This window comes from Cornus florida, unplaced genomic scaffold (assembly GCF_030987335.1).
Source record: "Cornus florida cultivar Cherokee Brave unplaced genomic scaffold, ASM3098733v1 CherokeeBrave_3.0.0_Hap2_Chr11, whole genome shotgun sequence".
NCBI classification, from domain to species: Eukaryota; Viridiplantae; Streptophyta; class Magnoliopsida; order Cornales; family Cornaceae; genus Cornus; species Cornus florida.
Genome location: NW_026775581.1, coordinates 31,645,127 through 31,672,998, shown reverse-complemented (window position 1 = coordinate 31,672,998; position 27,872 = coordinate 31,645,127). Strand labels below are relative to the sequence as shown.

Here is a 27,872-nt window from a genome sequence, read left to right as displayed (position 1 = left end):
TACAGAATACATCTTTTTTATTTTTTCTTGTACTATATCATACAGAGAACCCCTCTTATTTCCTATCACAATAGTATGGAGTACTACTATAAAAAACTCAGACTGAAATCTAGAGCTATTTGACTCCCCATACAACCAGAAACCAACCCGGCGACAATCCATTGGTACATTAACATTTCAAACCCTGAATACTTAACTCCCTTCAGACTAGCAGTCATTGAAGGCAACTAGGAGGAAAAGAAAGTGAAGCAAACATTTAAAGCTGACTGACATCACCATTTAATAAGCCGTTTATTTCTGCTCTCACAAATCAAGGCTGTAAAAGCGCCAGACATGGAGTTTAACAGCTCTCATAAGAATCAACTTGGCTCCATAATGTCTCAGCATAAGCCTTTTCATCTTCCTTCTCCTCCGTGATGTAATCAGCTGCCTCTAATACTTCATCTTCTTCGTCAGGAATCTCCTCTTCCATCAATTCTCCTGGAATTGATGCTTCCACAAATTTTTCTCTTTCTCGCTCGGTAAGTTCGGCCAGTGCCTCCCTCATGGCCTGTGCTGTTGCTGGCCTGTCTGTGCTCCTATATTTTGGGGCAGGTACAACAAATGGCAAAATAATTTCATCCAAGCTTCTACTCCTTTGGTTGGCGTCATTCTTCATATCTGATGGGGGAACTACAAACACGATACCAAGTTCATAGTTGCAGATGTGAAGCCTTGGTCCCAAAACAGAATTTGTTTTCATAGCTCCATTGGCTTTCATCACAGGCGAATTGGAAAGTGAACGTCCCCAAGCAGCTGCACTAAAATTATGTGACCCACAATAGACCCATCCAAATGAAGATCCATCTGTCTTGGACTGAAATCGTCTTCGCGCCACCTGCTTGCACCATGCAAAATCTCATTTTCAGTTAACAAGCAATTTCTGAAGGCAAAGATATATGCTACGAAGAATGGATACAGATACAGATACAGACACGGGACACGACACAATACAACAAGGATATGCCGACACATCAAATTCTAAAAAAGTAGGATACGGACATGGCGTGGACACAACTAATATAAATATACATTTTCATTTATATATCTATTGAATGAGACAATCATAGAACCTTAATTAATTTACAAATTATATACTAAAGTTAGATAAGTTAGATGATGACGATATTCGAATATCAAAAAGAATATTTTATATTGTATATGATATTACCACCGTATCTTGTCATTATAGTTATGTTTTTGTTCCTTAGAGGTTCAACACTTTGATATACGTTCATAAAAATGTTTTTTTCAGGACTATCAGTGCGTTTGTTTTATATAAGATGAAGAGTGTATGATGTGTTGATCGAGTGTCCGAGATGTGTTGACAAAGTGTCCGAGATGTGTCAACCTACTGTCCAAAATAATAAAATTGATTTTTAAAAAATTGACATGGCCATGAAGTGTCGGTGTCCGACACTGACAAGGAACATCATAGAAGTGTCTATGCTTCTTAGGATATATGATCATGAAGCTTATATGAAATACTACATGTAAAACTAGAGCCAAGACTGCTTGCTGCAATATAACTGTATAAAAGGTACAATTTAGAGAGGAGTCTTCTCGCACTTGCATAGTACATGGCAACATAAGTCGACAGATGCATGATGTGTTGACCCTTGCTGAGCCTTCCTTCTTCTATCGCTAGCTACATGGAGAGTCTACGTCCATCACCACGTACTATGTGATTGCATGGTGATATAAGTCAACAGCTAAATCCATCTCTGTCTGCATCTGTTTACTAACTGTATATATACACATATACGTATATATGGGTGTTATATTACCATTAAAATTTCAGTTACTCAGCTACAGGGAGAGTCTTCCTTCTTCTTTCATTTTATTTATTTTTGGTGTGGGGTGGGGGGGAGGGTGGGGAAGCGGATTTAGTTAAGACAAAACTGACATACAATTTTAGTAGGTGGTATGTGTTCAAGTGGCGTAATATGAAAGCTCTGACTTCAAAAAGGGCTATGATCACGTTAGCTGGTGTTTGCTCATTGATATCTGATAGTACTAAGGCCCGGAACCCAATATTCTGATTAAAAGTAGTGGAAGGTCCACTGATCTAGACCTAGAGGGGTGGGGGTGGGGTGAATAGGTCTTGTAGAAAAATCAACTGTTTTAACTAATTTTGAATTTAAAAAATATAACTAAAATTTCTATCTCAATAAACTAGCAAATAGTAAAAATCAAGCAAACCACAGCAATAATTTTTTTTTTTTTTTTTTTTTTTTTTTTTTGATAAGTAGCAAACCACAGCAATTTAAAGCAGTAAACTTTTACGTGAAAAACCCTAGAAAGCAAAAAAACCATGGGACCTAGTCAAACCAATCCACTATCAAGAAAGAAGGATTACAACCTAAGTTAACAGTTCAGTGACTCTTTAACTCCGAGTTACATCCTTGACACGGAAGACTCCAAACTTTTACCCAAAAAGTTTCCACCAGTGCTTCCATTCTTCAACAGTACCCCCTCATCATGAACCTGCTTCTCTAGTAAAATGATCTCAGCCACTATTTGAAATCTAAATGCCAATCTAGTTGTGGATTGAACAGGAGTGTTGAACCGATCTTTTGAGTATGCAGCAGCAGATGCCAACACAGGTATAAATTCACCAAAACTAAGTATGATGAATATAAAAGAAAAATATGCACTCCAGAAAAACTTAAAAAAAAACTGATCTCAATGATGTATTGTGTGTGTTTTCTTCTTGTCTATAGGTCTGCCCTAGTGTAACACACATATATAAACCAAGTAGCAGTAAGAGAACAGGTTTTTGTAGACTTTAAGACCAAGTTGGAAACTGCCTTGCTGAACAGCTTGATAGATCGAATTAGACATCGACATCACTCCAGAATCCTTTGATTGGTGCCACAATCAATCAACTACTACTGAAGGTTATTTTTCAGAATGGAAGTTTCCAAAACTTACTCATGCAAGTGTAAATCATTTAAAGAATCAAAGTCAGTTTGAAACTTAGAAACCCTAGACATGCATTGCATGAACCCTAATTTGGTGAGTGCACAAGTGTCAAATTACCTTTTTGCCCTTGTCGATGAAGATTACCGAATACCAAAGTTAACTAAAAATAACTAACTTTTGAACAGTTTCTGAAATAAAAACAAAAGTAAAACTCAAGTTTTGATCTACAAAATTTACCAACACAAGTCCTACTGACTTGACAATATCTTCAAAGAGTAGGGTCTGTGCCTAAGTGGAAAAGATCTAAGCTGTTGCTCATCAGCTTCTGGTTAGTGCTGATTAAATAATTGTTCAACTGGTTTCTCCAAAAGCTCAAAAAGGTCGAGCCACATGACCTGTTAGCTCCTCTCATTCTAGTCCTAGTGACAGAATAATTTGGTAGGTTGACTTCCAAAAGTTGGAAGAGCGAGCTTACTCAGAGTAATTTAGAATGTTATCATGTCATATTTTATGATTTTTACTTTTTCTTTCATCTGCAGTCTAGTGGCAAGGAAGTAGAATTTTAAAAAAGATTCAGAAACTCTTTTGATTGAGTGAGTTGACGAACCTACTCTTCAGTTGACCAGAAGACTACTACGCGTGTTCAACTTCACCCATTATCTACGACATTACACGCTTCATTGTTAGATAAGCGATTGTCGATACTTGTAAAGGTGATGAAGAGTTTACAAAGGAAGGTTTTAATCTATAAGATTAGAAGTGAAAGCAATGATGGATTGTGAAGGATGGTAGAGGAAATTACAAAATAGGTGCCAGGTAAAGAATTCCAGAAGCACCTCTTTTTTCAAAGGCGTTGTTTTTTCCATTGTGAACATATAAGCTTTCACTTTTCCAGTATTGCGCAGCGAGGATACTTTACAATGATGTCCTAAAGTCTATTTGGTAACACAACATTTTTTATACTTTTGGAGTAATTAAGAGGATAACAAAATGCATTGGAGTCCTTTCACAAGACATTCTTGCACTTGAGCTTTAAAAATAATTTTTCATTTTTGTCCTCAAAACTTTATTAATTGAAGATGTATGAATCTAAGGCAAATACTTTGGATTATAAGGACAACCAAAATGAGAGCCCTTGTCTGAGGGGATCTTCCCAGACATGCATTTTTCAGGAATCTATGGCACTAACAAAACTTGCTCATTCAATCCTTTCGGACAGCCATAGGCAGTGATTCCCAGGTTCCTTTCATCTCAATTTAATTTGTAAAACCATAACTGAAATGCATATGGTAGAGGAAAGAAAATCAAAGTGGATTAGTATCTAGTACTGCGCTACAACACCAAGTCACCATGAGTATTTCTATCTCCTTAACAATATTGTCAAGATCAAATTTCAAATATTGTGAGACAAACCAAGGATTATTCTATCAAATTGGAAATCTTTCTTGATCACCCAGTGTACCCATTATGGCACATAACTGAAGCTTTCTAATGCTCTTTACCATAAGAAGATAACTTTCATTTAATAAAAAAAATAAGAATCAAACTCCAAATAAGATGGATAACTTTTTACCTTACTATGCATTGGATGCCCAACTCTCTCATTGGGGTAGGGAATTGAATCATGAAGTATGTCTATGTTTCTCAACCTTTGCCATGTTTTCTGTAAAATAAGAACCTAAAGTTAATTACAACTTGTTCAAAGGAGATGAATAATCCAAATAGGAAAACAGATTATTGGTTATGGGACAATATTAATTTCGTTTGTCTGTATGCATCTGTTTACTAACTGAAATTTTAATGGTAATACAACACCCATTAGCCATATATATATATGTATTTGTTGTGCGTGTGAGAGGGAGGGGGAATTGAACGATCGTATGCTTCACTGCATAGAAAAATGAATTTTATTTTCATATTAAATACGCTACTGATCAGGTAAAGGGTGCACATTCTCCATTTAGTAGGCACTTATCATAATGTGTATATTCATGCACTCTTAAGTTAATACATACACTTGTAATAGCTAGGAGAGACCTCAGCCTGACATTCATACAATGATACAAATAAAAGTTGCAATTAGTTGAATAATACGAGCAACTGGATTTGACCAGGACTAGACGTACATTTTCCTTCAAGATCCAGGTTGGCTCATTTGGCAATTCAAACAAACCAGGTCTATCTCATATCTCATTAAAGTTTAAATTAAGGATTAATTGTAATTTTAAAAGAGCTCTTAGGTCCCAGACCATTTTGTTTACTTGAGAGAACCCCACCCCACCCCACCCCTATGGAGTGGCACTCATTGAACCAGCTCATATTCTGACTCACACCTGCCAAACTTAACTTTGTCAACCCCAATATATCCAATTATAGAATCTACTTGAACTTAATGACATTAGCTTAAGGCCAATTAAAAGGATGGCATACCTGTGAGAAGCAGAGAATGTATTTAGAAGCCAATATTCCACAACTTCCATTTTTCACTCTGTCAATAGTAGGGAAAATGATTCTAATTGACGGATGTCTTGATTCTTGACTTGCACTCCAGCAGCCCCACTGCAAAGACCAATGGTAAAGTAGTACAGAATCCAAGTATAAACATAACGTCAAATTTCAATACCTATCACACAAATCAAAGATCCTAGAGATTTTATTACATCTGGATCAGATTCCTCAGACTCAGAGAATCGCAATGATTTTTTACCAGCAGCTGCTGAGAAAGCAGCTAAGAATTGTGCATTGACTGACCCAATTGAGGATGAACCTTGAGAGTAGAACAGTTAGCAAACACAAAGTTAAAAATAATATATTTCAAATGCCAGCTAATTTGTCTACTGAAAAATAATAATAATTAAAAAAACTCACCATAAATAAAATCAGTTTCCAAATGTTCAGGCCATTTGTGTTGAGCCAAAACCTTATCAAAGACAAAAGAAACAAAACGAATGTGAGAAGCTTCTTAACCAGGAATAAATGTCAAACATTAATGTTGCAAACTGATGGATAGCTCCAATAGTTTGTTCCAACTTCCAACCAGATCCAGATTCCAGTTCTTTCGTAACCTTTAATCCTATTATTTTAATCCATCAAGGAATTTTTTTGGGGTGTCCAAATAGAGAACAATGTTAAGATGGTACCAGGTCTCCAAGTAAATTCACAGCACATAATTTCTTTACTGCTTTTAAAAAATAATAATTATATTTTCCATATATAATCTAGAAAAAACATTTTAAAAATAAAATAAAATAAAAAACGACGGAAGCCTTTGTTGTTATGGATAAAAAATGAGCAGCATGGTTTATCTCTGCTTGGCAGGATAAAAACACTTGGTTCTTTCTAAACAGAACACAAGCACGATCTTTTGTAACCTTGTTTTACAATAACACATTATTCACATCTTATTAACAGATCATAGAACTACTTGCTATAAATAATATGCTTACACATGCTGCATAAAAATTGTATAAATGCAAAATATACAACAGAATGTCGCATCTAAACCTGAAAATTTCTCTCCAATTTCGCCACTCAAACCTCAATGAGTTCTTTCTATCGAGCTTACAGTAGGCACCCTCCTTGAAATTTGGCCTTAGCAAGGTCGTGTGGATGCACAAAAAAATAGTTTCCATAATGAGCACAAAGTGGCCTTTTTTGCTTGGACATCCATTTTGAGGAAGATGATCTTGAACCAGGATAACCTTAGAAGGAAAAGACAGATTGTGGTCAATTGGTGTTGTATGTGTAAGAATGACGAGGAAACGGTTGATCATTTACTTTTGCATTTTCAGTGGCTCAGGAGTGCTGGACTTTGTTGCTGGGCTTGTTTGCGGTTCAGTGGGTTATGCCCAGGTCTTCGAGAGGCTTGGTTGAGGCTTGGAGACGTTGTATAGTGAGAGCCCAACCTCGTGGCTTTTGGAGGGTTACGCCTTTGTGCATCTGGTGGTGTCTTTGGCTTGAAAGAAATAGGAGATCTTTCAAAGGAGAGGAGAATCCTATTGGGTCATTGAAATTCTCTATTCTAAGTACCCTTTTCTGTTGGGTTCTAGGGAGAAATTGGAGGAACTTGTGGATTTTTTTTTTTTTTTTTTCTTTTTGAGGGTCTAAAGGCCCTATTTGGACCCTCAAAAAAATAAAAATAAATAAATCAACAAGTTCCTATTTGGCCTTGTGTAGCTTTTGAGGGATGCTTTCCCCGAAATCCTCTGCTATTTTCCTTCTTCGCGTTTCTTTTTCTCTGTTGGGTTTGATTTTTGTGGTTTCAGTGGGTGTCTCTCTTTGGCTGCTTTCATGAGATCCCTCGACGGCCAGAGGTTGTCTTACTTGGAGGTCGCCAGTCTCACTCGTCTGGTGAGGTGGAGCGTGTTTCATCTTCCAGCGATCATGTGTTTAGGGTGGACTCTCACAGCACCTCTTCTCGCGAACGTACACTTAGGGCTTGTCTTGTTGGGAGATTTGATAGAGAGATGGGGACTATGGAAAAAATCGAAGAATGGGCTACGAAGACTTTGGGGGGGGGGGGGGGTTCGGGTGTCTTCTCTACCCGATGGGCTTTTGCTCTTCCAATTCCCGTCGGTTATGGTGGCACAGAAGGTCCTTGATTGGGGTAAAAAATCATGGGGAAAGGCACAGCTTTTCATCGACCTTTGGTATTACAGGGTTGGATTGAGATCGAAGACCCACCACCGGAGACTCATTGTGTATGGCCTTCCCTTGCATCTGTGGTGCCAGAAGCTTTTCGTTGCCATTGGGGATGCTTGTGGAGGGTTTTGGGATGTTAAGGCTTATGAGCTGAGTGGCACAAAGAGGATTGTGGTCACTGTGGTTGAAGGCGGCGAGATTCTGGAGTCCATCATTGTGGAGGACGGGCAGTGGGCCTTCAGAGTTTCGTTAACTGAAGAAATTGCTCCGTCCCTTATGCTGTTGTCCAGGACATGTGCCGGAAGGGAGGATGTGAGACCACTGGTGGCATCGATTAGAGGGTCTCGTCCGTCGCGCAGGTTTGGACTTGGGGATAGATCTGTGCCGGAGGTTCAGAAGGTGGCTTTGCAGGACCGCAGGTCTCATCCCCAGGGACGCGTGACGTGGAACGCACCCAAGGGGAGTGGGAGTGGGAGGGATGTTGTAGGACACGTGGTTGGAAGAAGAACGACTACCGTTGTGAGTGGATGACAGCTGCTGAGTCACGTGAGGATAGAGGAGATTTGAATCTTACAACTGTTAGCTGTTGGTTTTGGGCCTTCTCAGTGTGGGATTGGGCATATGGGTTTGAGAGGTACTGAATGGCTTGGGCATAATAGGGCTTTGTCTGGGCAATCAGTTTCTTCTGGGCCTGGACACTCTTCGAGGGTTGATAGGTGGGCTGGTCATGATGGACTTAAGTCAGTTGGGCCACCCATTTCTTCTGGCCTGTTCAGGCTAAGGCCAGCTTTTCTAAGGAAAGGGTGGTGAGTTGGGGCCCAAACAAGTGTCTTTCAATTTCCATTCTTGATGTGCAGCCCAGCCCAGCCTCAGATGTGTTATCCAGCCTTGGTGTTCTCGATTCTTCTAAGGACAAGGCATAGAGGAGTTCGGACCTGAGATCTTGGTCGAGGAAGGAGAAGGAGAACTGGGCGAAGGTAAGTATGCTCAAGATGAAGGGTGCTAGGGTTTGTTCGAAGAATTTTCGGCATGGCAAATGCTGTCAGAAGTTGCTCTCTGGGAACAGATTTGTCCCGATTCAGTCGGGATCTTTGGGTGATGATGAGTTTGGTGGCTTCGCAACTATGAAAGAGGATGGTCCATCTTCGAGCTTTTCGCTTCAGTCCAATAAGAAATGGACTAGAAATGACAAACAAAAGTGGGTTGCCAGTAAAGCCCCTCATTCTATTTCAGCTATGTTCCCCTCCTCCCGTTCTCGGAGCTCTCCTTCTGCTCCTTCTGTCTCTACTCCTTTTTGTGGGATGTTGGGAAGTGAGGTGGGGGCGGATTTGGGTAGGAGGCCTCAGATGTTATCGCCGGTGGTTAAGGTGGACTCTGTGGATGAGGTGGTTGTTACGGATGGTTCTGAGATTTGGGTTTTTGGGCCGTCAGAAAAGGATGGGACGGTCGGTTTGCTTGTTAACAGGGGTTATGATGGATTTTGTGTCGGGCATGCTAAGTCTTGCTCGGATTTGTCTTCCTCTTCTCTACAGTATGCTTCGCAAGGGGAGGAGTTGGGTAGGTTGGTCGAGTCTTCTTTAAGTAGAACGAAAAGCCTGTGCTCACCTAAGGGTGTTAGTCCGGGGATACCTTCGAAGAGTTCTGTACCAGAGTTGTTGACAGTCTGTGTTGGCAAGGATATCCGAATTACCCTCAGTAATGAATTTGCCTCTTTGTTAATTAAGGAGTTGCAGAAGCATAGGTGTTTACCTGATGCCCTGCCCACTATTGATCCTGACCCTTACGTTCAAAAGGTTGGTTGGATATTGGCGTCGACTGGACATCGTGTTTTGATGAGGAGGGGGAGGCCGAGGGAGGAGATGTTGATGGGAGCAGGGTTGATCAGGGCAGGTCTCTTGACATGATCTTGTGGGAGGAGGAGAGTCTTACTAATTTGGGGATGGTGGATCCTTTGGCTATTGTTCTTCCAGAGGGCTTGGACAGTGTGATGGGTAGGCAGGAATGTGATGACACTGGCAAGGATTGGATCATAGCTAATATCAGGGCCACTAGCGAGCTGTTGGGTGTCTCTTGTATGGGCAATTGGGATCAAGCCTTAGCAATCCTTCAGGCTACGGTGGAGGGGAGAGAAGGGGAGATGATTCAGTTCTCTAGAAGGAGGAGCAGAAAGAAGAAGATTCCTACTTCTTGGCGAGGGGAGAGAGAGTTGAGGAACCTTTGTTCAGATGTGAACTATGAGAGGATGCTTGTGGGGGAAAAGGAGAGGGGCAGTAACAAGGGGGGAGGGAGGGGTACGGGAGAGGTGGGTGTGATTGTTTCCTCATGAAGCTACAACTTTTATCTAGGAATGTCCGTGGTCTTAATGATCAGGGCAAGAGGAAGGTGGTGAAGATGGTTGTGAGGAAATGGGGGTTCATTTGGTGTGTCTTCAAGAAATGAGGATTGATTCTATGACTGATAGTGTGGTGAAGAGCCTGTGGGGTAATCGGTTTGTAGAGTGGGAGGCTCTGGATTCTTTAGGGACCTTTGGTGGTGTTCTTCTTATGTGGGATAGGAGATGGATGGCTAAGGTGGATGTTTGTAGGGGGCGCTCCTCTTTGTCTTATGCCTTTGTGATGGAGGATGATTTCTCTTGGGCCTTTTCTGGGGTGTATAGGCCGGTGGATGATTGCGAGAGAGATGGGATGTGGGAGGAGCTTAGTGGGGTGAAGGGGAGGTGGTCTCCTCCTTGGTGTGTAGCCGGAGACTTCAATGTGGTTAGATCCCCGTCGGAGAGATCTACAGGTGGTCCGTAGACTCAGGCTATGATGCACTTTTCGGATTTTATTGATGGTCACCAGCTTCTTGATCTTCCTTTAGAGGGAGATTCTTTTACTTGGTCCAGTGGAAGGGAAGCACTTACTCTTTCTCCCCTATATCGTTTCTTGGTCTCTGATGAATGGGAGGAGAAGTTTCCAAACGCCATCCAGGTTGTGTTGGCTAAGGTGACATCTGACCACATTCCTTTGGTTTTGGACTGTGGAGGATTGAGATCTCGTTGTACTCCTTTCAGATTTGAGAACATGCGGCTTAGAGCGGAGAACTTCCAGGAGACTGTGCATTTTTGGTGGGAGGAGGATTTGGTGGTGGAAATGTCGAGTTTTATTTTAGCAGGAAAGCTTCGACTCCTGAAAAATAAACTCAAAAGATGGAATAAGGAGGTGTTCGGGAATCTGGAGTGGAGGAAGAATAGGGCTTTGGCTGACATTAAGAGATTGGAAAGGGAGGGCGTCCTTCTTGAGCCTCATCGGATTAAGAGAGCAACTTGTCAAGCAAAGTGTGCTGAGATTGCAATTTTAGAGGAAATTTCTTGGCGTAAGAAATCTCGGGCCTTGTGGCTCAAAGAGGGTGACCGTAATACAAAGTTTTTCCATAGAACTGCTAATGCCCGGAGGGGCAACCATATTGGGCGGATGTGTGTGGATGGAACGGTCTTGACTACGGAGGAGGAGGTGCGAAGCGGTATTGTTTCTTTCTATCAAAGGCTCTACTCCGAGCCTCTTCGATGGAGGCCACGGCTTAATGGTCTTCACTTTGATTCCATTTCAGCTGTGGAGAGGATTGGGTTGGAGTCTTGGAGAGCCCCTTTACGGAGGATGAGGTTCTGAAGACTCTGAAGAGCTGTAATGGTGACAAGGCTCCAGGCCGGGATGGTTTTAATATGAGATTTCTGTTGGAGAGCTGGGAGGTGATTAGATATAAGGTTATGGGCACTTTTCATGAGTTTCATTGTAATGGGAGGCTCGATAAATCGTTGAACTCATCTTTTATTGCTCTTATTCCTAAGAAGGGCAGTGCTTCTGATGTTAAGGACTTTAGACCAATCAGTCTGATTGGGTGTATTTATAAGCTTATCGCGAAAGTCCTTGCGTTAAGGTTGAGGGAGGTCTTGGATGGAGTCATCTCTGAGTCTCAAAATGTGTTCATTGGGGGTAGACAGATCTTGGACTCCGCTCTCATTGCCAGTGAATGTGTGGATTTTCGACTTAGTAGTGGTGTTCCTGGTGTTCTGCGCAAGCTGGATATCGAGAAAGCCTATGATCATGTATGCTGGAATTTCTTGTTTTATCTATTAGAGAGGATGGGCTTTAGAGAGAAATGGAGGAGATGGATTGTCACATGTGTTTCCTCTGTCAGATTTTCAGTGTTGGTGAATGGGTTTCCTTCTAGGTTTTTCGGCAGTTCTCGCGGTTTGAGGCAAGGGGATCCTCTCTCCCCTTTCCTGTTCATTATTGTTATGGAGGCCTTTAGTTGGTTGATGAGAAGGGCCGTGGATTTGGGTTTCATCAGGGGGTTCAATATTGGTCCTGACTCTGTCCAGCAGATAGAGATTTCTCACCTACTTTTCACGGATGACACTCTGGTTTTTTGTGAGGCAGAGGTGTCCCAGTTGCGTTATTTGAGATGTGTCCTGGTTTGTTTTCAGGCTGTCTTTGGTTTGAAAGTCAACGTGGGAAAGAGCGTGCTTGTCCCTATGGGGGAGGTTCAGGAGGTGGATACTCTTGCTGCCGTTTTAGGGTGTGGGACGAGATGTTTCCCTATTTCGTACTTGGGTTTGCCGCTAGGTGACTCGGCCAGGAGGGTGGGTAGTTGGGACCCGGTGATTGAGCGGTTTGAGAGAAGGTTGGCTGGATAGAAAAAGCAATATCTTTCAAAGGGTGGTAAAGTTACTTTAGTGAAGAGTACTTTGTCCATCCTTCCAACTTATTTTCTCTCGCTTTTCCAGATCCCCCCCTCCATTGTTAGAAGACTTGAGATGCTTCAACGGAATTATCTTTGGGGCAGTCGGGGGGAGGAGTTCAAGTATCACCTTGTCTGGTGGGAGCAAATTTGTAGGCCTTTTCAGTTGGGAGGGCTTAGGATTAGGAGACTACCCCTTTCAACAGTGCTCTCCTAGGCAAGTGGTTATGGAGATTCGGCAATGAAAGACACAGATTATGGAGGAAGGTCGTTTCATGTCAGTTTGGGGAGGAAAAAGGGGGTTGGTCAGCTAGGCCAGTCAGGTCTGCGGCCGACGTAAGGGTGTGGAGATCCATCGGGAAGGGGTGGGATGTGTTCTCTAACCATATTAGATTCAGAGTTCGGAATGGAAGGGATGTCTAGTTTTGGGAGGATACCTGGTGCGAGGATCGCCCATTGTCTCTTTTGTTCCCAAGGTTGTTCAGGATTATTGTTGACAGACATGCTTTGGTTGCTGACTGCTATCGTCTTGATAGCGGAAGGTTGTCTTGGGATGTGCGTTTCCAACTATCCTTTCAGGATTGGGAGTTGGATGACGTCATTGGTTTGCTGGCTCTCTTGTATAGATAGGAGGTGGATGACACTGGTGCGGATTCCCTGACTTGGGTGCCGTCGGCGCAGAGGACTTTTCAGGTCCGGTCCTTCTTTTTCTGTCTCTCTGGGTTTCACGTAACCACTTTCCCGTGGAAGATGGTTTGGTTGTCAGAGGTGCCTCTTAAAGTGGCCTTTTTTGTGTGGATCGCAACTTGGGATAAGATTTTGACTCTGGACAATTTGAGAAAGAGAAGATAAATTATTGTTAATTGATGTTATCTTTGTAAAAGTGATGGAGAGTCCGTGGATCACCTTCTTCTGCATTGTCCTGTGGCCCATGACTGTTGGAGTCTTATTTTGGGACTTTTTGGTGTCCATTGGGTCATGCCCCGGACCTCAAGGGATTTGATGGATATCTGGAGGGGCCAAAGGGTGGGGGTGCATGTTAGGGACTTTTGGAGGGTGACCGCCCTTTGTGTTTGCTGGAGCCTTCGAGAAGAACGGGATAGAAGATCTTTTGATGGGGAGGAATCTTCCATTGGGGCGTTAAAAGTTTTCTATTATTTATTCTCTTTTCTGTTGCGATTGGGGGAGAAATTATTCATCTATAGATGAAATTGTGGACTTTTTGGGTTCTTTGGGTTCACAAGCCTTTCCCCTTTTCTTTTGTCTGGCTTTTGTACAGCTCTTGGGACGCGTTCCCCTTTTGAACGCTTTCTAATACATTTTTACTTATCAAAAAAGAAAAAGAAAAAGAGGGATGCATTCCCCTTTTGAACACTTTTAATACAATTCTTACTTATCTAATCAAAAACAATGAAAACAAAAAATCGACCACAAGGAACTTTTGTTGGGGGGTTGGGGAACAAAATTGTGCCTTGAAAAAGCAATTTACAACCATGTATAAGGTGTACACAATGAAGAACTGTTAACCCAGAAAATTTAGTACTATTACCTCTTGAAGTCGCCAGAGGCCTGTGCACCTCTGAATTGATGCAACAAGTGAGCATATTGCTGGAACATGTTCAGGTTGCATTACTTTTGATATATCTGAAAAACTAGGCCCCTATGCAAAACAAAATCACAGCTATAATAAATTTTGCATGAACATGTATGATTTAGAATAAAACTGCTAGATGTAACCAATCCAATAAATGGCTTAAACAGCATGCCTGTGATAAATATAGTATCAGTTGTACTTTGTTGTTACTTCCTTCTATAGCAGCTGCAAGGACTTCTTTTGGATATATATATCCAAAGAATCTGAACAAGCCAACATCCCACAATGGAGCAACCCATTTCGCAACATTTTTTGGCAGAAACCCAATTTGAATGCAATCTAGGAAAAAGAGTGAAGCAAAACAAACAGTTAACGAAGTCAAAGCATAAAAAGTCCTAGCTAAAAATACATGTAAATACAAAGGAAAAGATCACTATGTGCGAAGAAATGTGTCTTAAAATTTTAAATAAAAAATCATCAGAAGCCCCAGTGCAAAGACAGGCTATGTATGAGCTCCTTTGTATGCATCAAGAGAATGTCAATTATCCAGGCAAACACTTTATCTAAAGAAAAAACTTTGATCTTGGCAAGACAAGCTAAAGGCAATCACTTCAATGGAGTGTGGACAGTAAATTACTTCTGTAATTATTCCCTTTAAAATAAATCTAACATATGAGAGGTGCTTTAATATAACAATAGAATATAATGGGGATCATAAAATTTCCACCCAACTTTCACACCATGAGACACCTAATCTGTAGAAAGGGCAGCTTTCCCCCTCACCCACCCAACAAAATTATTCAGATTTGAGGGATTAAAGCGAATCTGCCCCAATTTGAGAATTATGGACTGTCTCATCCTCATTATTTTGACTTAGATAAACCCCCCCCCCCCCCCCCCCAAAAAAAAAAAAAAAACCAAAAAAGGAAAAAGAACTCCCAAAAATCAGGGACTCGAAATGCCTACCATGCAACCTGAATACCACGCCTAAGAACTACCAAAGCCAGAATACTACTTGTGTCCCTCTATAGCAGTATAATACATATTTAACACTAATAAAGTATTATAAGTATAAAACATTTCTGCACAAAACCGGTATATGTATATTTGCATTTAGGCACATACATTTGCATTTGTGCATGTCCATGCATACATGTGGCATTTTAAAATTACCATTCTTGCACTCACTACCACACTTTTGTTGATGGGTTTACACGCATGAAATGTAACCAGAACGAACCTGAGGCTCTTAAACAAAGTCACGCGAGGTCGTCTGACCTAAAGTTTGTGGGTGGGGAGGGGGTTGTTGAATTGGTATTGTAGAACAAATCACTCTTTTTAAAATTTAGTTATTTAATTACCAATAATCTGGTTATTTTGCTTTTTATCAGTTTTTAATAAATAGAAAGTAAAACCAATAACGATGAATACCAGATTTTTACATGGAAAAATCCGGTTAAAAAACCACAGGACCTAGTCCAACAAATTAATCCACTATATAGAAAGAGATGTACAAGCTAGGTCACAGCTCAGTACGGTCGAGCTCCCTAGTTGATCTCTAGACACAGTAAACACCAAACCTTCAGTAGGGTTGAAGATCTCCAGGTCATCTACTGATCTGTCTACAACATTCTTTACACGAATCTGCTTCTTTACTGATTAATTCTCTGCCACTAGTCAGTCCAGATGCAAATCAGGTAGATTACTCTTGCAGTGTTGAATGATCAGGAGCAGATCAGCAGCGGATGTTTAAACACGAGTGTGCAACTCACCAAACTATGATGTATGATGAATGTTAAAAAAAACAAATAAATGCACTTTTTCCCTCACAAGAAATCGTTCACATATATATGAAGTATATGAAAAACATGAAGTTTAATCTTGTGTATAAAAAAGAAACAAAGTGTTTAAGCTTTTCAAATAATGTAAAGGAATAATGGAAAAGCTCTCTCTAGTATCTGTAGGTTTTCTGAGATCATCTCTATTTATAAACACCCCAGAGATGTAGTTAAATCAGGCCAAAACTCTGTTTAAATCCAAACAAGATAAGACTCCAGTGTGCCTCGATCGACACCTGCTATTTACTGATACTTAGCAGAAAATGGTTTTGATTTTGAAAATCCATGCAAATTTAAAACCATGTTTTGAATTCCAAATAAGTTTAGAAAACTTTGAAATTTAGAAACCAACAGTATGAATGCATGATAATTACCAGAAAAGGAAAAAAAAAAAAAAACACTTTGAATGCATGAGCCTAATTGGTGAGAGGGCATCATAGGTCTAGCATTCTTTGCACCAAATCCTCTCAGCAGTTCATGAGCCATGATAATATTATCCTGAATCCTCCTTTCTTGGACGAATGCTGTCTGTTCTCTACCTACAATTCTCCCCAACACCTTTGCTAGTCTATTAGATAGAATTTTTGCAATGACCTTATAAAATGTATTACACAGAGAGATAGGTCTAAAATCTCCAACCTTTAAAGCATCCTTTTTCTTCTGAATTAAAGTAACAAAAGTACTATTGATACCTCTCCCCATATCTGGATGATTAAAGAAATGAATGATAGCATCAGTAAATTCCTCACCTACAATACCCCAAAATTGCTGAAAAAATCTTGCAGTAAATCCATCTGGACCAGGAACTCTATCAGGACCCATTGAAAAAACTGTGTTTTTCACTTCCTCCCTTGACACAGCATCCTCTAACATATCCACTTCCTCTGTAACAAGAGTTTTTCTGATAAATTTTGCTTCTGGACTACAGGTTGCAGGCTGAGTATTAGCATAAGCAGACTTAAAGTACCCTAAAAACTTATTTTTAATCAAAGTAGGATCAATGATAACCTCCCCCTCCTCATGAATAACTGTAACATTATTTCCTGCTCTATGTTGTGTGATTTTCTGGAAAAAAAAAATTAGAACACCTATCTTGATCCTTCACCCATCTAATTCTAGATTTCTGAGCCAGAATTAAAGCTTCATTAGAAATAGCAGCCTCCAATTTCATCCTACCTTCCCCCTCTTTCTACATAAGTTCTTCATTCATTGGATCATTATTCAATAGCTGCTAAGTATCATCAGCAAGAAACTTCCTAAAAGCAAGAACCTGTTCATACACAGACCCATATTTCTCCTTATTCCACTGCTTCACTTCCTGTTTAACCAGTTTTAGTTTAAACAACAATTTCTTAATTGGATCTCCACTAGTCCTCACTTTCCAAACATCAGCAATTAACTCCTTCACTGCAGGTTGTTTGTTCCAAACTGTCAGAAATCTAAATGGTTTTGGTCCATCTGCTATCTTCAATGGAAAATTAATACACAGCCCCCAATGATCAGAAGTCAAGGGTGAAGCTAAAACAATTTGGGAATTAGGGAAAGCCTGCTCCCAAGCCTCATTCATCAACCCTCTATCTAATCTAGCATAGATTCTTCTGTGAGTAAATCTCTTGTTACACCAGGAATATATACCATTTGTCACAGGAATATCTGTTAAACACAATGTATCAATGGTATGATTAAATTCAGCAAACACTCTAGAGAATGGTGTCTACCTCCCAATTTCTCAGAATTAAATCTCACAATGTTCCAATCCCCTATCAACATCCATCGACCTGTGATAAACTGAGCACTATCCACCAAATCCTTCCACAATAATTTCCTCTCAGTCGCTGTATTCTTGGCATATATAAAGGTTACAAAAACCTGTTATTAGACCCTCTGATCTCCACCTGTAATAAAATCATTTGAGCTTTAACCTCAATCACAGTCACTACCAGCCTCATGGGATCCCATCCACACCAGATACGACCCCCTGCATCAGCTGTATAATTTTTTTTTTTTGATAAGTAGCTGTATAATTATTCACCCAGTTCCAGTTACTTCTTATCCTATCTTTTAATCTCTGAAATTTAAAACTCTGAACTCTTGTTTTCACCAATCCACACAAAGATAAAGAGGAATTGCTCAACCAAGCTTTAACTTCTTTCTGCATAGCTTTCCTGTTGAGTCCTCTTAACATTCCATAAACCAATCATTAAGTAATTGAGTTTGGTGGAATTATCCCACCTGCAACCATTCCTCTTGCAATTCTGACAATACTTAGATCAACATCAACTTCTTTTTTCTATTTTTTCTTCTGTTTCTTTGATGAGGCTCCACCTTCTGGGGATACAGGTTATGTCATAACAGCTAGTTCTTCTTCCACTCTACCATCAGTACAATCTTCTTGAGTGTGATCCTCACTATCTTCTTGCCCTATATCAACTACTTGAGTTTGTTCCTTCTTATCTTCTTGCACTATACCAGACTTTTCCACACCTTGTTCAGACCCCAAATTATCCATAGTCTCTTCAATTTGCATAGGAATCACAGACTTCTCTCTCTCAGTACCAACATCAAGCACCTGGAATGCATTAGTAGATGTTACCTTAAACTGCAAATCAGGGGAAGCTACTCTATTCTTTCCTTTTGATTTTCTCTGTACCGTAAACCCCTCCTCCAACTCCTCCAGAACCTCATCTCTATAGCTTATATCTTTTGAGCTCTGAGCAGCACTAACCTCTTTCCCCTTATCTGATCTCTTCACCACCCACTGTTCCTTCTTTTTACTGGCTTTGATCTTATTCAATGGACACATATTTTCAGTATGTTCCATTTTCTTACAAATACCACAAACTTGAGGCTTCCATTCATATTCAACATGAACTTGAAACTGCATTCCATGAAGCCTAGTTTGGATAACTTCAGGAAAATCTCCATCCACCTCCATCTCTGCCAACACACGCACATATAAACCTCTCTCGCGACTTAGTGTTATAGCATCCATTTATAAAGGTTTGGCAATATTTGAAACAATCTTAGATACAGATGTCCCACTTCTAGCATGAACTGGAAGATCATATACCTTCATCCAAATTGGCACGGATGCTAAGATATTATGTTCTAACTGAATACTCTTATGCCATTTTTTCACAATAATTGCGCGACCTTGTAACGTATGAAATCTAGATAACACCTGTAACAGATCCTCCTCTGAAGGAAACCGCACTTGAAAAATCCATCTTTCATGGAAACCACCACTGCGTCTTTATGCCATCTTTTCTGAACATAAGCTTTGAAATATGGGAAATACGGCTTGCTTCCCAACACATAACACACTACAGAATTCTCCCAATATTTCAGTTCTTCCGCAATATCTTCATCTTCAATACCAATACACTCGTATGAGGAAGCAGCCGCGGGTAGGACACTACCCTCAGTAGAGGAGGGCTGCCCCTCCTCCATGGAGTTATCATCTTACGCTGTAACCCTAGGAAACCCTAGATCACGTATCGCCCTTGCCAGAGAGAAAAAGGGTAAAAATGTCCAATTGAGTTTCTTATTTTTATTTTTTATTTGTTGTTTTTTTTATTGGAAATGGTCATTCCTACTTTAATTAAGGTCGCCAGACACTAGAAATGGATTTGAGGCTAAACTGGGCATTCCATTCCATTTATTCCATTATACCAAACGTGGCCATATAATAATTTTAAACTGTCACAATTTGCATGGCAATGGCTTGTACATAATTTCGAAATCTATGTCCTAAGAAGACTGGACATATGCTCCAAAATCTTAAATATTGCCTATATTAGTAAAATGCAACTTTGGTGATATCCCCTTGAACGTTTTAAAACAAATAAAGATCCCAGTACATTTTCAAATAAAAAGACTATATATGCCTATAACCAAATATCTTTCAAAAAAACAAATTATATAACTCAATTTTAACCAAGATGCCATGTTAGATTTTTTACTTTTATTTTTATCCACTTTTTTGGCCATTTTAGTAGATCACCACCTAAGCAGCATAGACACGGGCAGATACGGCACACTTAATCTTTAAAAAGTAGAGCATGTACACAGAATGGACACAACTATATCTAAATATAATGTTACTATTTATATATATCTATGAATAAGACAATTATAGATCTTAAATTAACTTTGAATTTCTATACTACATATTACACAATTTAGAAGATGATGCTATTCGAATATCGTAAAGGTCATCATATTTTATATGTTAATACTCTCCTACATTTCCGTTACAATTATATTTTTGTATTACATATTTGTAAAAGTGTTTTGACTTGCGGTGACCATGTGTAAAATACTATAATGTAAATAAAGAAAAGTTTGGACTCTTTGAGGTGTGTTCATATTGTTCCAAGGTTGTCAAATGTAGCTACTCTAATGTGTTTGTGTTATATAAGACTCATCTTGGGGAGTATTTGGAATGTGTAGTCCAAGTGTTACAGGATGTGTCGTTCAAGTGACTAGATTAATAAAAATGTATGCATCTGTTCGAAGACGTATCTAGGATTGTCCATGAAGTATCTATGTCCGACACATGTTCAACACGAACATAACACCTTTGTAGAAGTGTCCGCACTTCTTAGATCACCACAAGTCAATTTGGAATGAATTGGTTTTTAGGCAAGAATAAAAATTAAACATGAGACAACAGTCATATCAGATAGAAAACTAAAATTTAAACATCTAATTTTTACTGTGAATAATGGCTTCACAACTACTTGTTCCTAGTCCTTTTCTATTTATAATGAATCAGACTTTAGTACTTTAAGTAAATGAGCATAGGACGAAAGCAGTAGGAAGTTCAATAGGAGAAAAAAGAAAAGGAAGAATCACGGGAGGGAAACCAGCTCATTCAGGAGAACGAAAATGCTACTCACTGCTACATGAAGTTCTCAGGGGAAATAAAAAAATTAAGAAGAAACAGGAGTACCCTTTGCAGTTTTCAAGGTTTGCAGACTCTAGCTTAATATTATTCATCACAATTTTTTTTGAATATATTAGTCCATGGTCGAACTATATTGCCTTAACAAGTTAACATGGTGCCCATAAAGGAGTATAAAGCAACAGTTATTTTTTCCAGAGCATCTCATTCTTAATCACATGGTATCTTATAAAAATCTTTCGAAGACTAATCAATAGAGAGAAAGAGGCATCATCAAGACCTGGTCAACCTACACGAGATGCTGTGTGAGAGAGACTAGAGGATCATTGGAAAGAAAATGGAAGAAAGCCGTACAAGACAAAATTTTACTCGATAAAGGAGCACAGACTTCTAGATCAAGCCATAATAGAGACATACAAAATCCTTGAGAGAATCAGAACAGAGAAATATAACCAATTTCATAATTAGTTTGCTTTTCCCACCTTTCCAACAACTTACCTCCTCTCGATCAGTAGTCCCTTCCACTGTAAGAGAACTCACCTTCATATTAGTATTTGATCTACTTAATTATCCAGACAATAATAGTTCCCTACAAGCCTGTAACATAAACTAGTACGGTTAAGGCAATTATCCCAGAAGAATCAGCATAAGGTGTCATTAGTTGGCTTCATATTTTATAATGATTTTTTGTTCTCTTTATCCAACTAGTGTGGTTTCCTTCATGCTTTATAACTGGCACCACATTAGTGATTATTTAGTGATATGATCTAATCTCAACCCTTCACTCTTTTTCCATTTTCCCCAGGAATATCTTTTTCTTTTCTTTTTTCTTTCTTTTTTTTTACTTTTTTGGAGAGTGGGGGGAGAAGGTGCTCATTTTGCTATCTACAATTTTTTTATAAGCCTCAATTTGCCATCTAAGGCCCAAAGCCTAAATTATTTGCAATGTATCATCTATTGGACACAGTAGATATATTTGTATGATGGGTGTAGTTTACTATAAGTAAATTCTACAACCTCAGTGCACACAAACTGGGAATTTTTCCTGGTTAATGATTACACAAACAATTTCCTTAGTAAACATACTTTCAGATCTATAATACAACATTAGAAATAAAAATTAAGGGCAACAAAGAACTCAAGGAAATGTGAGTTTATGAACATTAAGAAGTGATTGATATACCTCCCTCAGAAAACTCATCCGCATCAAAACCAAGAACGCTCACAGCGTTCACATCAGCTGGTATGGTTGTGTTTCTTCTTAAAATAATTTGTGTCATCCCATACACATTCTCACGACACTTTCCAAGGAGGGCAGCCAGCTTCTTTACCTGTGCACCATTTGAATCCACTGAAGTGCGAAAAAGGTGGCTTAAACCAACTACAGATGCTTCAACAGAACCAAGGAACTTCACACCAAATGACCGTGATTCAGACTGATTACCCTAACACACGCAAAACAATGCAGTTTAAGGCATTTTTTTAATAGAAACCTACTTTTCATGAAAAGAACACATTGTAATGAGCCCTTCCCATCATTATTTTCATAAGAAAAAAAAATAATAATCATTAAAAAAAGAGAAAGAATACTAGCAATTGAGAATATGCATGTATCCATCCAAGTCAAATGACAAGGAAGCAAGAAGATAATATTAAACAATTGAACTACCAATTTTTTCATAGAAAATAACTCATTGTAATGAGTCCTCTTGATTCTTATTTTCAAAATAAAAAATAAATTAGTAAAAGAAAAGATACAAGTAAAAAAGAAGAACGCAGCATCCCTCCAAGCCAAAAGACAAGCAAGCTAGAAAATAATAAAAACCGACCAAACTATTGGCCAAAGGATACTTCCCACATTATCACCTGACCCCAGTCGGGTTACAAAAAAAAAAAGAAAAAGGAACAGACTCCAAATCAAATTAGTTAAAACAATACCTCAGCTTAAGAGGGTAAAGATGGACTCGAAACCATCAAGATGATTGTCTATTCCTCCTGCAAGGAGAACACCATTCTCCATATGATGCCGCCAGCAAAAAAATAAATTAAGAACAGAACAAAATTAAGACACTACAAGGCAGCATTGAGTATTGAAAATCAGTGTTCCAACTTAACAAGTCTGTGTAACTTACTCCCATGTTACACATCTCAACTAAGTTGGCACACCTCATCTCACCACATGGTGCCAAGGTGGCAGGCTTCATGGCTGTTTCACCAAAACCACGTGGCTCGTTTTACATGACAACACACCGCATAAGTATTGATAAGATATGTTCATGGCTGTTTAAATTCTTTATAAAAAACCCTCAATGTTGGCATAAGTATTGCAAAGATAGGTTCTCTACAGATAAGCCTCGCTGTATTTTCATAGGCATCTCCAAAGACTTGCTAGAACTTCTGCTCTACAAATAACCCTCACTGCCTTCTTTACAGACATCAGAAAACTATTGTGAGAAATCGTTCTACATAGATAAGCTTCACACGAATATCAAAGTTAACCTAATGCACTTCATGCTCTATCTCTACAGCTTGGTGCACTATCTCGCCTCTGAACTATAATAATCTTTTACCATGACCTAAGACATGTGGCATATTTGAGAACCTGAGAATGCATAATCTTACCTAGCCCAAAACAACCCCCTGGTAAAGCCCTGATCTCGACACGTCTTTGATCTCTCTCCCTCTCTCTCTGTTCAATTTCCACCTAACCTAATCCAACAAAGATCTCTGCCACATTACATCTAATACATTCATCTCCTAATCATTAAAAAGAATCTATCAGGAATCATATGCACATAGTATATAATGAACTCACATATAAGAAGTGCATGGTTTCCAATACAAAGGGAGCTCTATGAGAATAAATTCCAGGTATTGAAGCAACCAAGTGTCCAGTAGCCCCTTTAAAATCATAATTAGTTAACTCTACGATCCAATGGGCCTGACTAGGTACATCAATCACAAGAGATGCCATAAATCCAGCCAGCTGAGCAGCAAAATCAGATTTCGAATCTTGATTTACTTCTCCAGCAGATGTTTGCGTAAAAAGAGAGAAATAATCAGGTGCAGTTGTGCGAGGAAAGTCTTGCCACCAAACAGTATTAGTCACATTATTCCACTGCAAAATTCAAAATAGCACAATGAGCAACATTAACAAATTCCATTTAAAATATGTTGAAACAGAACAACCTAGTGATTTATGATCCAAAATGCACAATCCAAGACCTTGTAAGCGTGTGGAACAATCTATTAGTGTTACAAAGCTTAGTACCATTCATTATTATTTTTTCTATCAAAGGAATAAATGTATCGATTTCAATCTAGGTGCATGTGTGGGACTACAGAAGTGAGACATATCTCCAATGCAATGTCTTCCTCTCTCCAAGAAGCACATGTTTGCAGTTACCACTTATCTGTCATGTTGAGTCATAAGATGGACTAGCATGTACATAATGAATGAGATGATCTCCTGAACCAGTCTTATATAAATACGCACAACAACCACAAGGTCCACAAGCTGCTATAATTGCATTTAAGTAGGTTGCCTTGAAGAACAGGGAGCATAATTCAGATGCATCACAAATTACAATATCCCAGAAACTATAAACATTTACATACCTCATAGAAATCAACACTAACATGCTAATTGAGATATTATAAAACTCTGTTTCATATTTCAAAATGTGAAGTTAATATATTGATTGAAATGAAAAAAGATTATTTAAAAAAAAAATTAACATAAGATATGAAGAACAGAAACCTTGCAAAAAGCAATCACCTGTTTAGCCACCAAATTTGCAGAAGTAAGAACAACACGAATAGTATCTTCTCTTTGCAAAACAAGCAATTTCGGATGATGGCAAGCAATGCCCAGTTTCTTGCGGTCTTTACCAAAAGCTATAATCTCAGGAAATGGGGGATACCTAATATCATAAATAGACTGTATTATGGAACGTTAGTTGTTCACATACTTAGGAAGCTTCAGCATTTTGCATTATCAATGCCATATACCTTTTCTTCTTTTGACTTATTAAGAAAGAATATTTAAGAATATGTTTCTATAACTTTTATTTTTTTAATAAAAAATACATTTGGAAATGTAACTTACACTACAACTAAGTTTGGAAAATCTGAGTAAGGCACCGACATTCTTTTATCAGGGCTTGAACTCCAACACCTCTCAGTGTTATGGCACGCAATTGTAACTGGCAGATGATGGGGCACCTCACAGTATGACAAAAACCTACCAAGATACCTTCCTTAGGAATGAAAACAGATATAAAGGAACTTGAAGTGTTGAATGTGCAAATAACACTAATGAGAAAGAAAAAGAAAATCAAATACCGTGCTTATTTCAATGGACAAAATGTTTATGAATGGAACGTTCATGTCTGAATACAGAAAAGTAAAAAAAAAAAATGGAACTAGCAAGTTCTTCTCGCAACTAAATCATGCGTACATATAAGCATAATCCATAAATACACAATTATACCTACCATGTGAAATCACGCCACATCACATGCTAAAGGATTGAAGAATAAGTAACAAATCATTAAATCCAACCAAAACTGACATAATATCAAGAAAATAAATGGTAACAATTTAAGTATCCATCCAGGAGTTTACCATAAAATATCACTGGTAAATGTTGCAATAAATATTCTAGTAAGGCTTTCAACAGGATAAAGAAGCTCTGGCAAGGTAATATCAGTATGATTGTCCGACCAAGCATGACCCATAAGGCGATTCAGATAGAACTTATTCCCAGGTGGCAGAATAAAACCACACCTTCTTTTGTCCTGCATAACCCCATCAGAATTAGGAGCATTCTCCTTATCTATAGAATCCGAAGACAAAGTCTTTGTTTTATCATTATCTACGCCATTCTCAAAAGGACTTCCGATGTCATTTTCTAGTCCCAACTGGTCACCACAAACACCATCATACACTGGGGCAGAATTTCCTAATGCAACCGCAACAGTCTCTCTATGACAAATAACTGAGCTCAATTGTCCAACAGCAGCCCTTTTACTTATCAAAATCTGCTCATTGACCCAGTCCTCACTGGGAAGCAGTTCTTTTCTTAAAGCTGATCCACCATAATTTAGCTCCAGCACACCACCCACAGGAAATCTAACCTTATCCATCATGATGCCCAAAAATTTGTTCTTGTTCTTGCAAGAATCTGCATTTCCCATTCTGTGATATGAATTAATAAATCTACGAATGTACGAAATGGGGTCATCAGTACGCAGAATCCCTCTACACCGACTTAAAAGCAAGTTTGCTCTGGCAACAAGTCCACTATGCTCTGATATATGCATTGCGTAATTTGGAGACAAATAATTAGCTCTAAATGTGGATACACTTCTACCAACAACCTCCTCCATGAGAACAATTCTTTCAATGACAAACCCAATTTGAATCCCCATACAACAAGCGCCTTCATTTCCACAAACAAGCGAAACCTCATCACCAGCACACAACTCTTTGACTTCGTCTCTTCCAACCTTGACCCCATTGACAAACACTCCGTTCAACGAAACCCTAACCCTAGAACACTCACTAGAACCAGAGAAAAACACTCCGTCCGCTATACAAAACCTGCGATGCTGTGCATCAAACAAAATCTGGCAATGCCGATTACTGACTCGACGGTCCTCAAAAACCAATTCACAACGCCGGCGATTACGGCCGATTGTGGAGGGTCTGTAAGGCTCAAGACGTATCGATTCGCAGCGAGAACTTGTGGTTGTTGAAATCAGAGGGACCTGAAGAGGTTTTATATGTATAAAACCTGTATTGACGATCGCGGCTCTGCGTTTCTTGCGAGGCAATACAGAAGAATTGGGTAAATGATTGAATCGATGTCGCTTGTTATTGCAAATAGAATCTGAATTGTTCATATTAATCCCATAATAATGGAATTGAATTAACAAATATATACATATATATGTGTATAATCAAATAACAATAACAATAGTAATGAATTTGAATGAATGAAAGTTTGAAGAATCAATGGAGAAAAAGAATGTTGACATGTGAAGAGGGGACTCTGAAGTCGTGAAGATCTTTTGCACAATTTATTTCAATTTCTTTTCCCTCTTCGTTTTCCTATTTTATGGTTGGGTCTTGGGCCTGCTGTGTGTTTGAACGTGTTTTCATCTGGGTTTTGTTGGGCGGCATGGGTTCACTTTGGGCTTAACTTGAGTCCCAAAAAAAAATCTCGTAGTACTTCGAAAATTGTGCAAATGACTAGTGCATTCAAATTTCACTCTTATAGTATAGTATGAAAAATGAGCAAATGAGGATTTTTGTTGGTTGGAAAGTTGGTATTCACAAGAAGTTGGTAGAAACAAAAACAGAGAGGCAAAGGTATCCTGATGCCGAGTATTATGCATATCATAGTCATGCATATATTGTTGCCGCATTGCAACTATGGAACAACCACAACCACAACCACAACCACAACCACATGTAAGACACACAAGGTGAGGTAGTAGACGTGATTCCTGCAGTCGAGTCTCAAAATGGAGAGCAAGCTCAACCTTAAATTCAACCTGAGCAATGTAAGAGGTATAAAAACTTAACGTATGTGAGGAGTGTGATTGTGGCAGAGTGCAGACAACTAGGAGTATCAATTCCTAGAACACGTCATCTTGAAATGCAACAGTCAAAAACTTCAACTATGGAATCCATCATTATTCAACAGAAACGTGAGATCTATCAATTATATGTTAGATGGCGTAAGATAAACAAACTGACAGAGGTGATGAAGATATATGAGGATCCGGATGAATTGTTTGAAAATATTTTCAGTGACACAGACCTAAAATTGGATTCGGATTCGGATTTGTCAAATTATTCGGACTCCGGAGATGATGACTTCGAAATTCTCCGCCAAGGTCTCGTTCCAAAAAGTAATTGGCAATTATGGTGTAGTTTTAATTTTTTTATTTTTTATGTATGTAGTGTTCAACATTTAATTGAGTCTCTGATATGCATTATTGACAATCTTATTCTATCTGATTATTTAAATTAATCAGTATGGAAGTACTTGATAATAAATACATCCCATATGTGAACATTTATGATGAATACTAATATCAATGAATACCATTTACATGCCTTTAACTGGATATATACTATGTCAACTACTTCCTAACAAAATATATAATGGATTGACTGATGTTAAGTGTATATGTAAGGC

At 38.9% G+C, this 27,872-nt stretch overlaps 1 protein-coding gene across 2 annotated transcripts; it reads right to left on the bottom strand.

Moving 5' to 3' along the window:
* Positions 1–255: 255 nt before the first annotated feature.
* LOC132281011 (uncharacterized) lies at positions 256–26,938 on the bottom strand. 2 transcript variants are annotated; one of them, XM_059782753.1, is made up of 12 exons: positions 25,289–26,935; positions 24,771–24,905; positions 24,441–24,585; positions 23,478–23,780; positions 21,846–22,107; positions 14,091–14,257; positions 13,874–13,984; positions 5,833–5,884; positions 5,625–5,731; positions 5,395–5,523; positions 4,538–4,627; positions 256–877 (listed from the first exon to the last, which is right to left on the bottom strand). In XM_059782753.1, the coding sequence occupies exons 1-12, from the start codon at positions 26,566–26,568 to the stop codon at positions 341–343; spliced, it is 3,318 nt and encodes a 1,105-aa protein (XP_059638736.1). In that variant the 5' UTR covers positions 26,569–26,935; the 3' UTR covers positions 256–340. The 2 variants fall into 2 exon arrangements, with proteins under 2 accessions (XP_059638736.1, XP_059638737.1); XM_059782754.1 differs by lacking the exon at positions 24,771–24,905 and having other exon boundaries at positions 25,289–26,938.
* Between the last annotated feature and the right edge of the window lie 934 nt (positions 26,939–27,872).

Excerpts from the sequence above, each read along its gene's own strand:
- LOC132281011 (XM_059782753.1), bottom strand. The coding sequence starts at position 26,568 with ATGAACAATTCAGATTCTATTTGCAATAACAAGCGACATCGATTCAAT. Across the intron at positions 5,732-5,832 it reads GGAAACTGATTTTATTTATG|GTTCATCCTCAATTGGGTCA; the intron begins GTGAGTTTTTTT and ends TCTACTCTCAAG. Across the intron at positions 878-4,537 it reads GGCATCCAATGCATAGTAAG|GTGGCGCGAAGACGATTTCA; the intron begins GTAAAAAGTTAT and ends TGGTGCAAGCAG.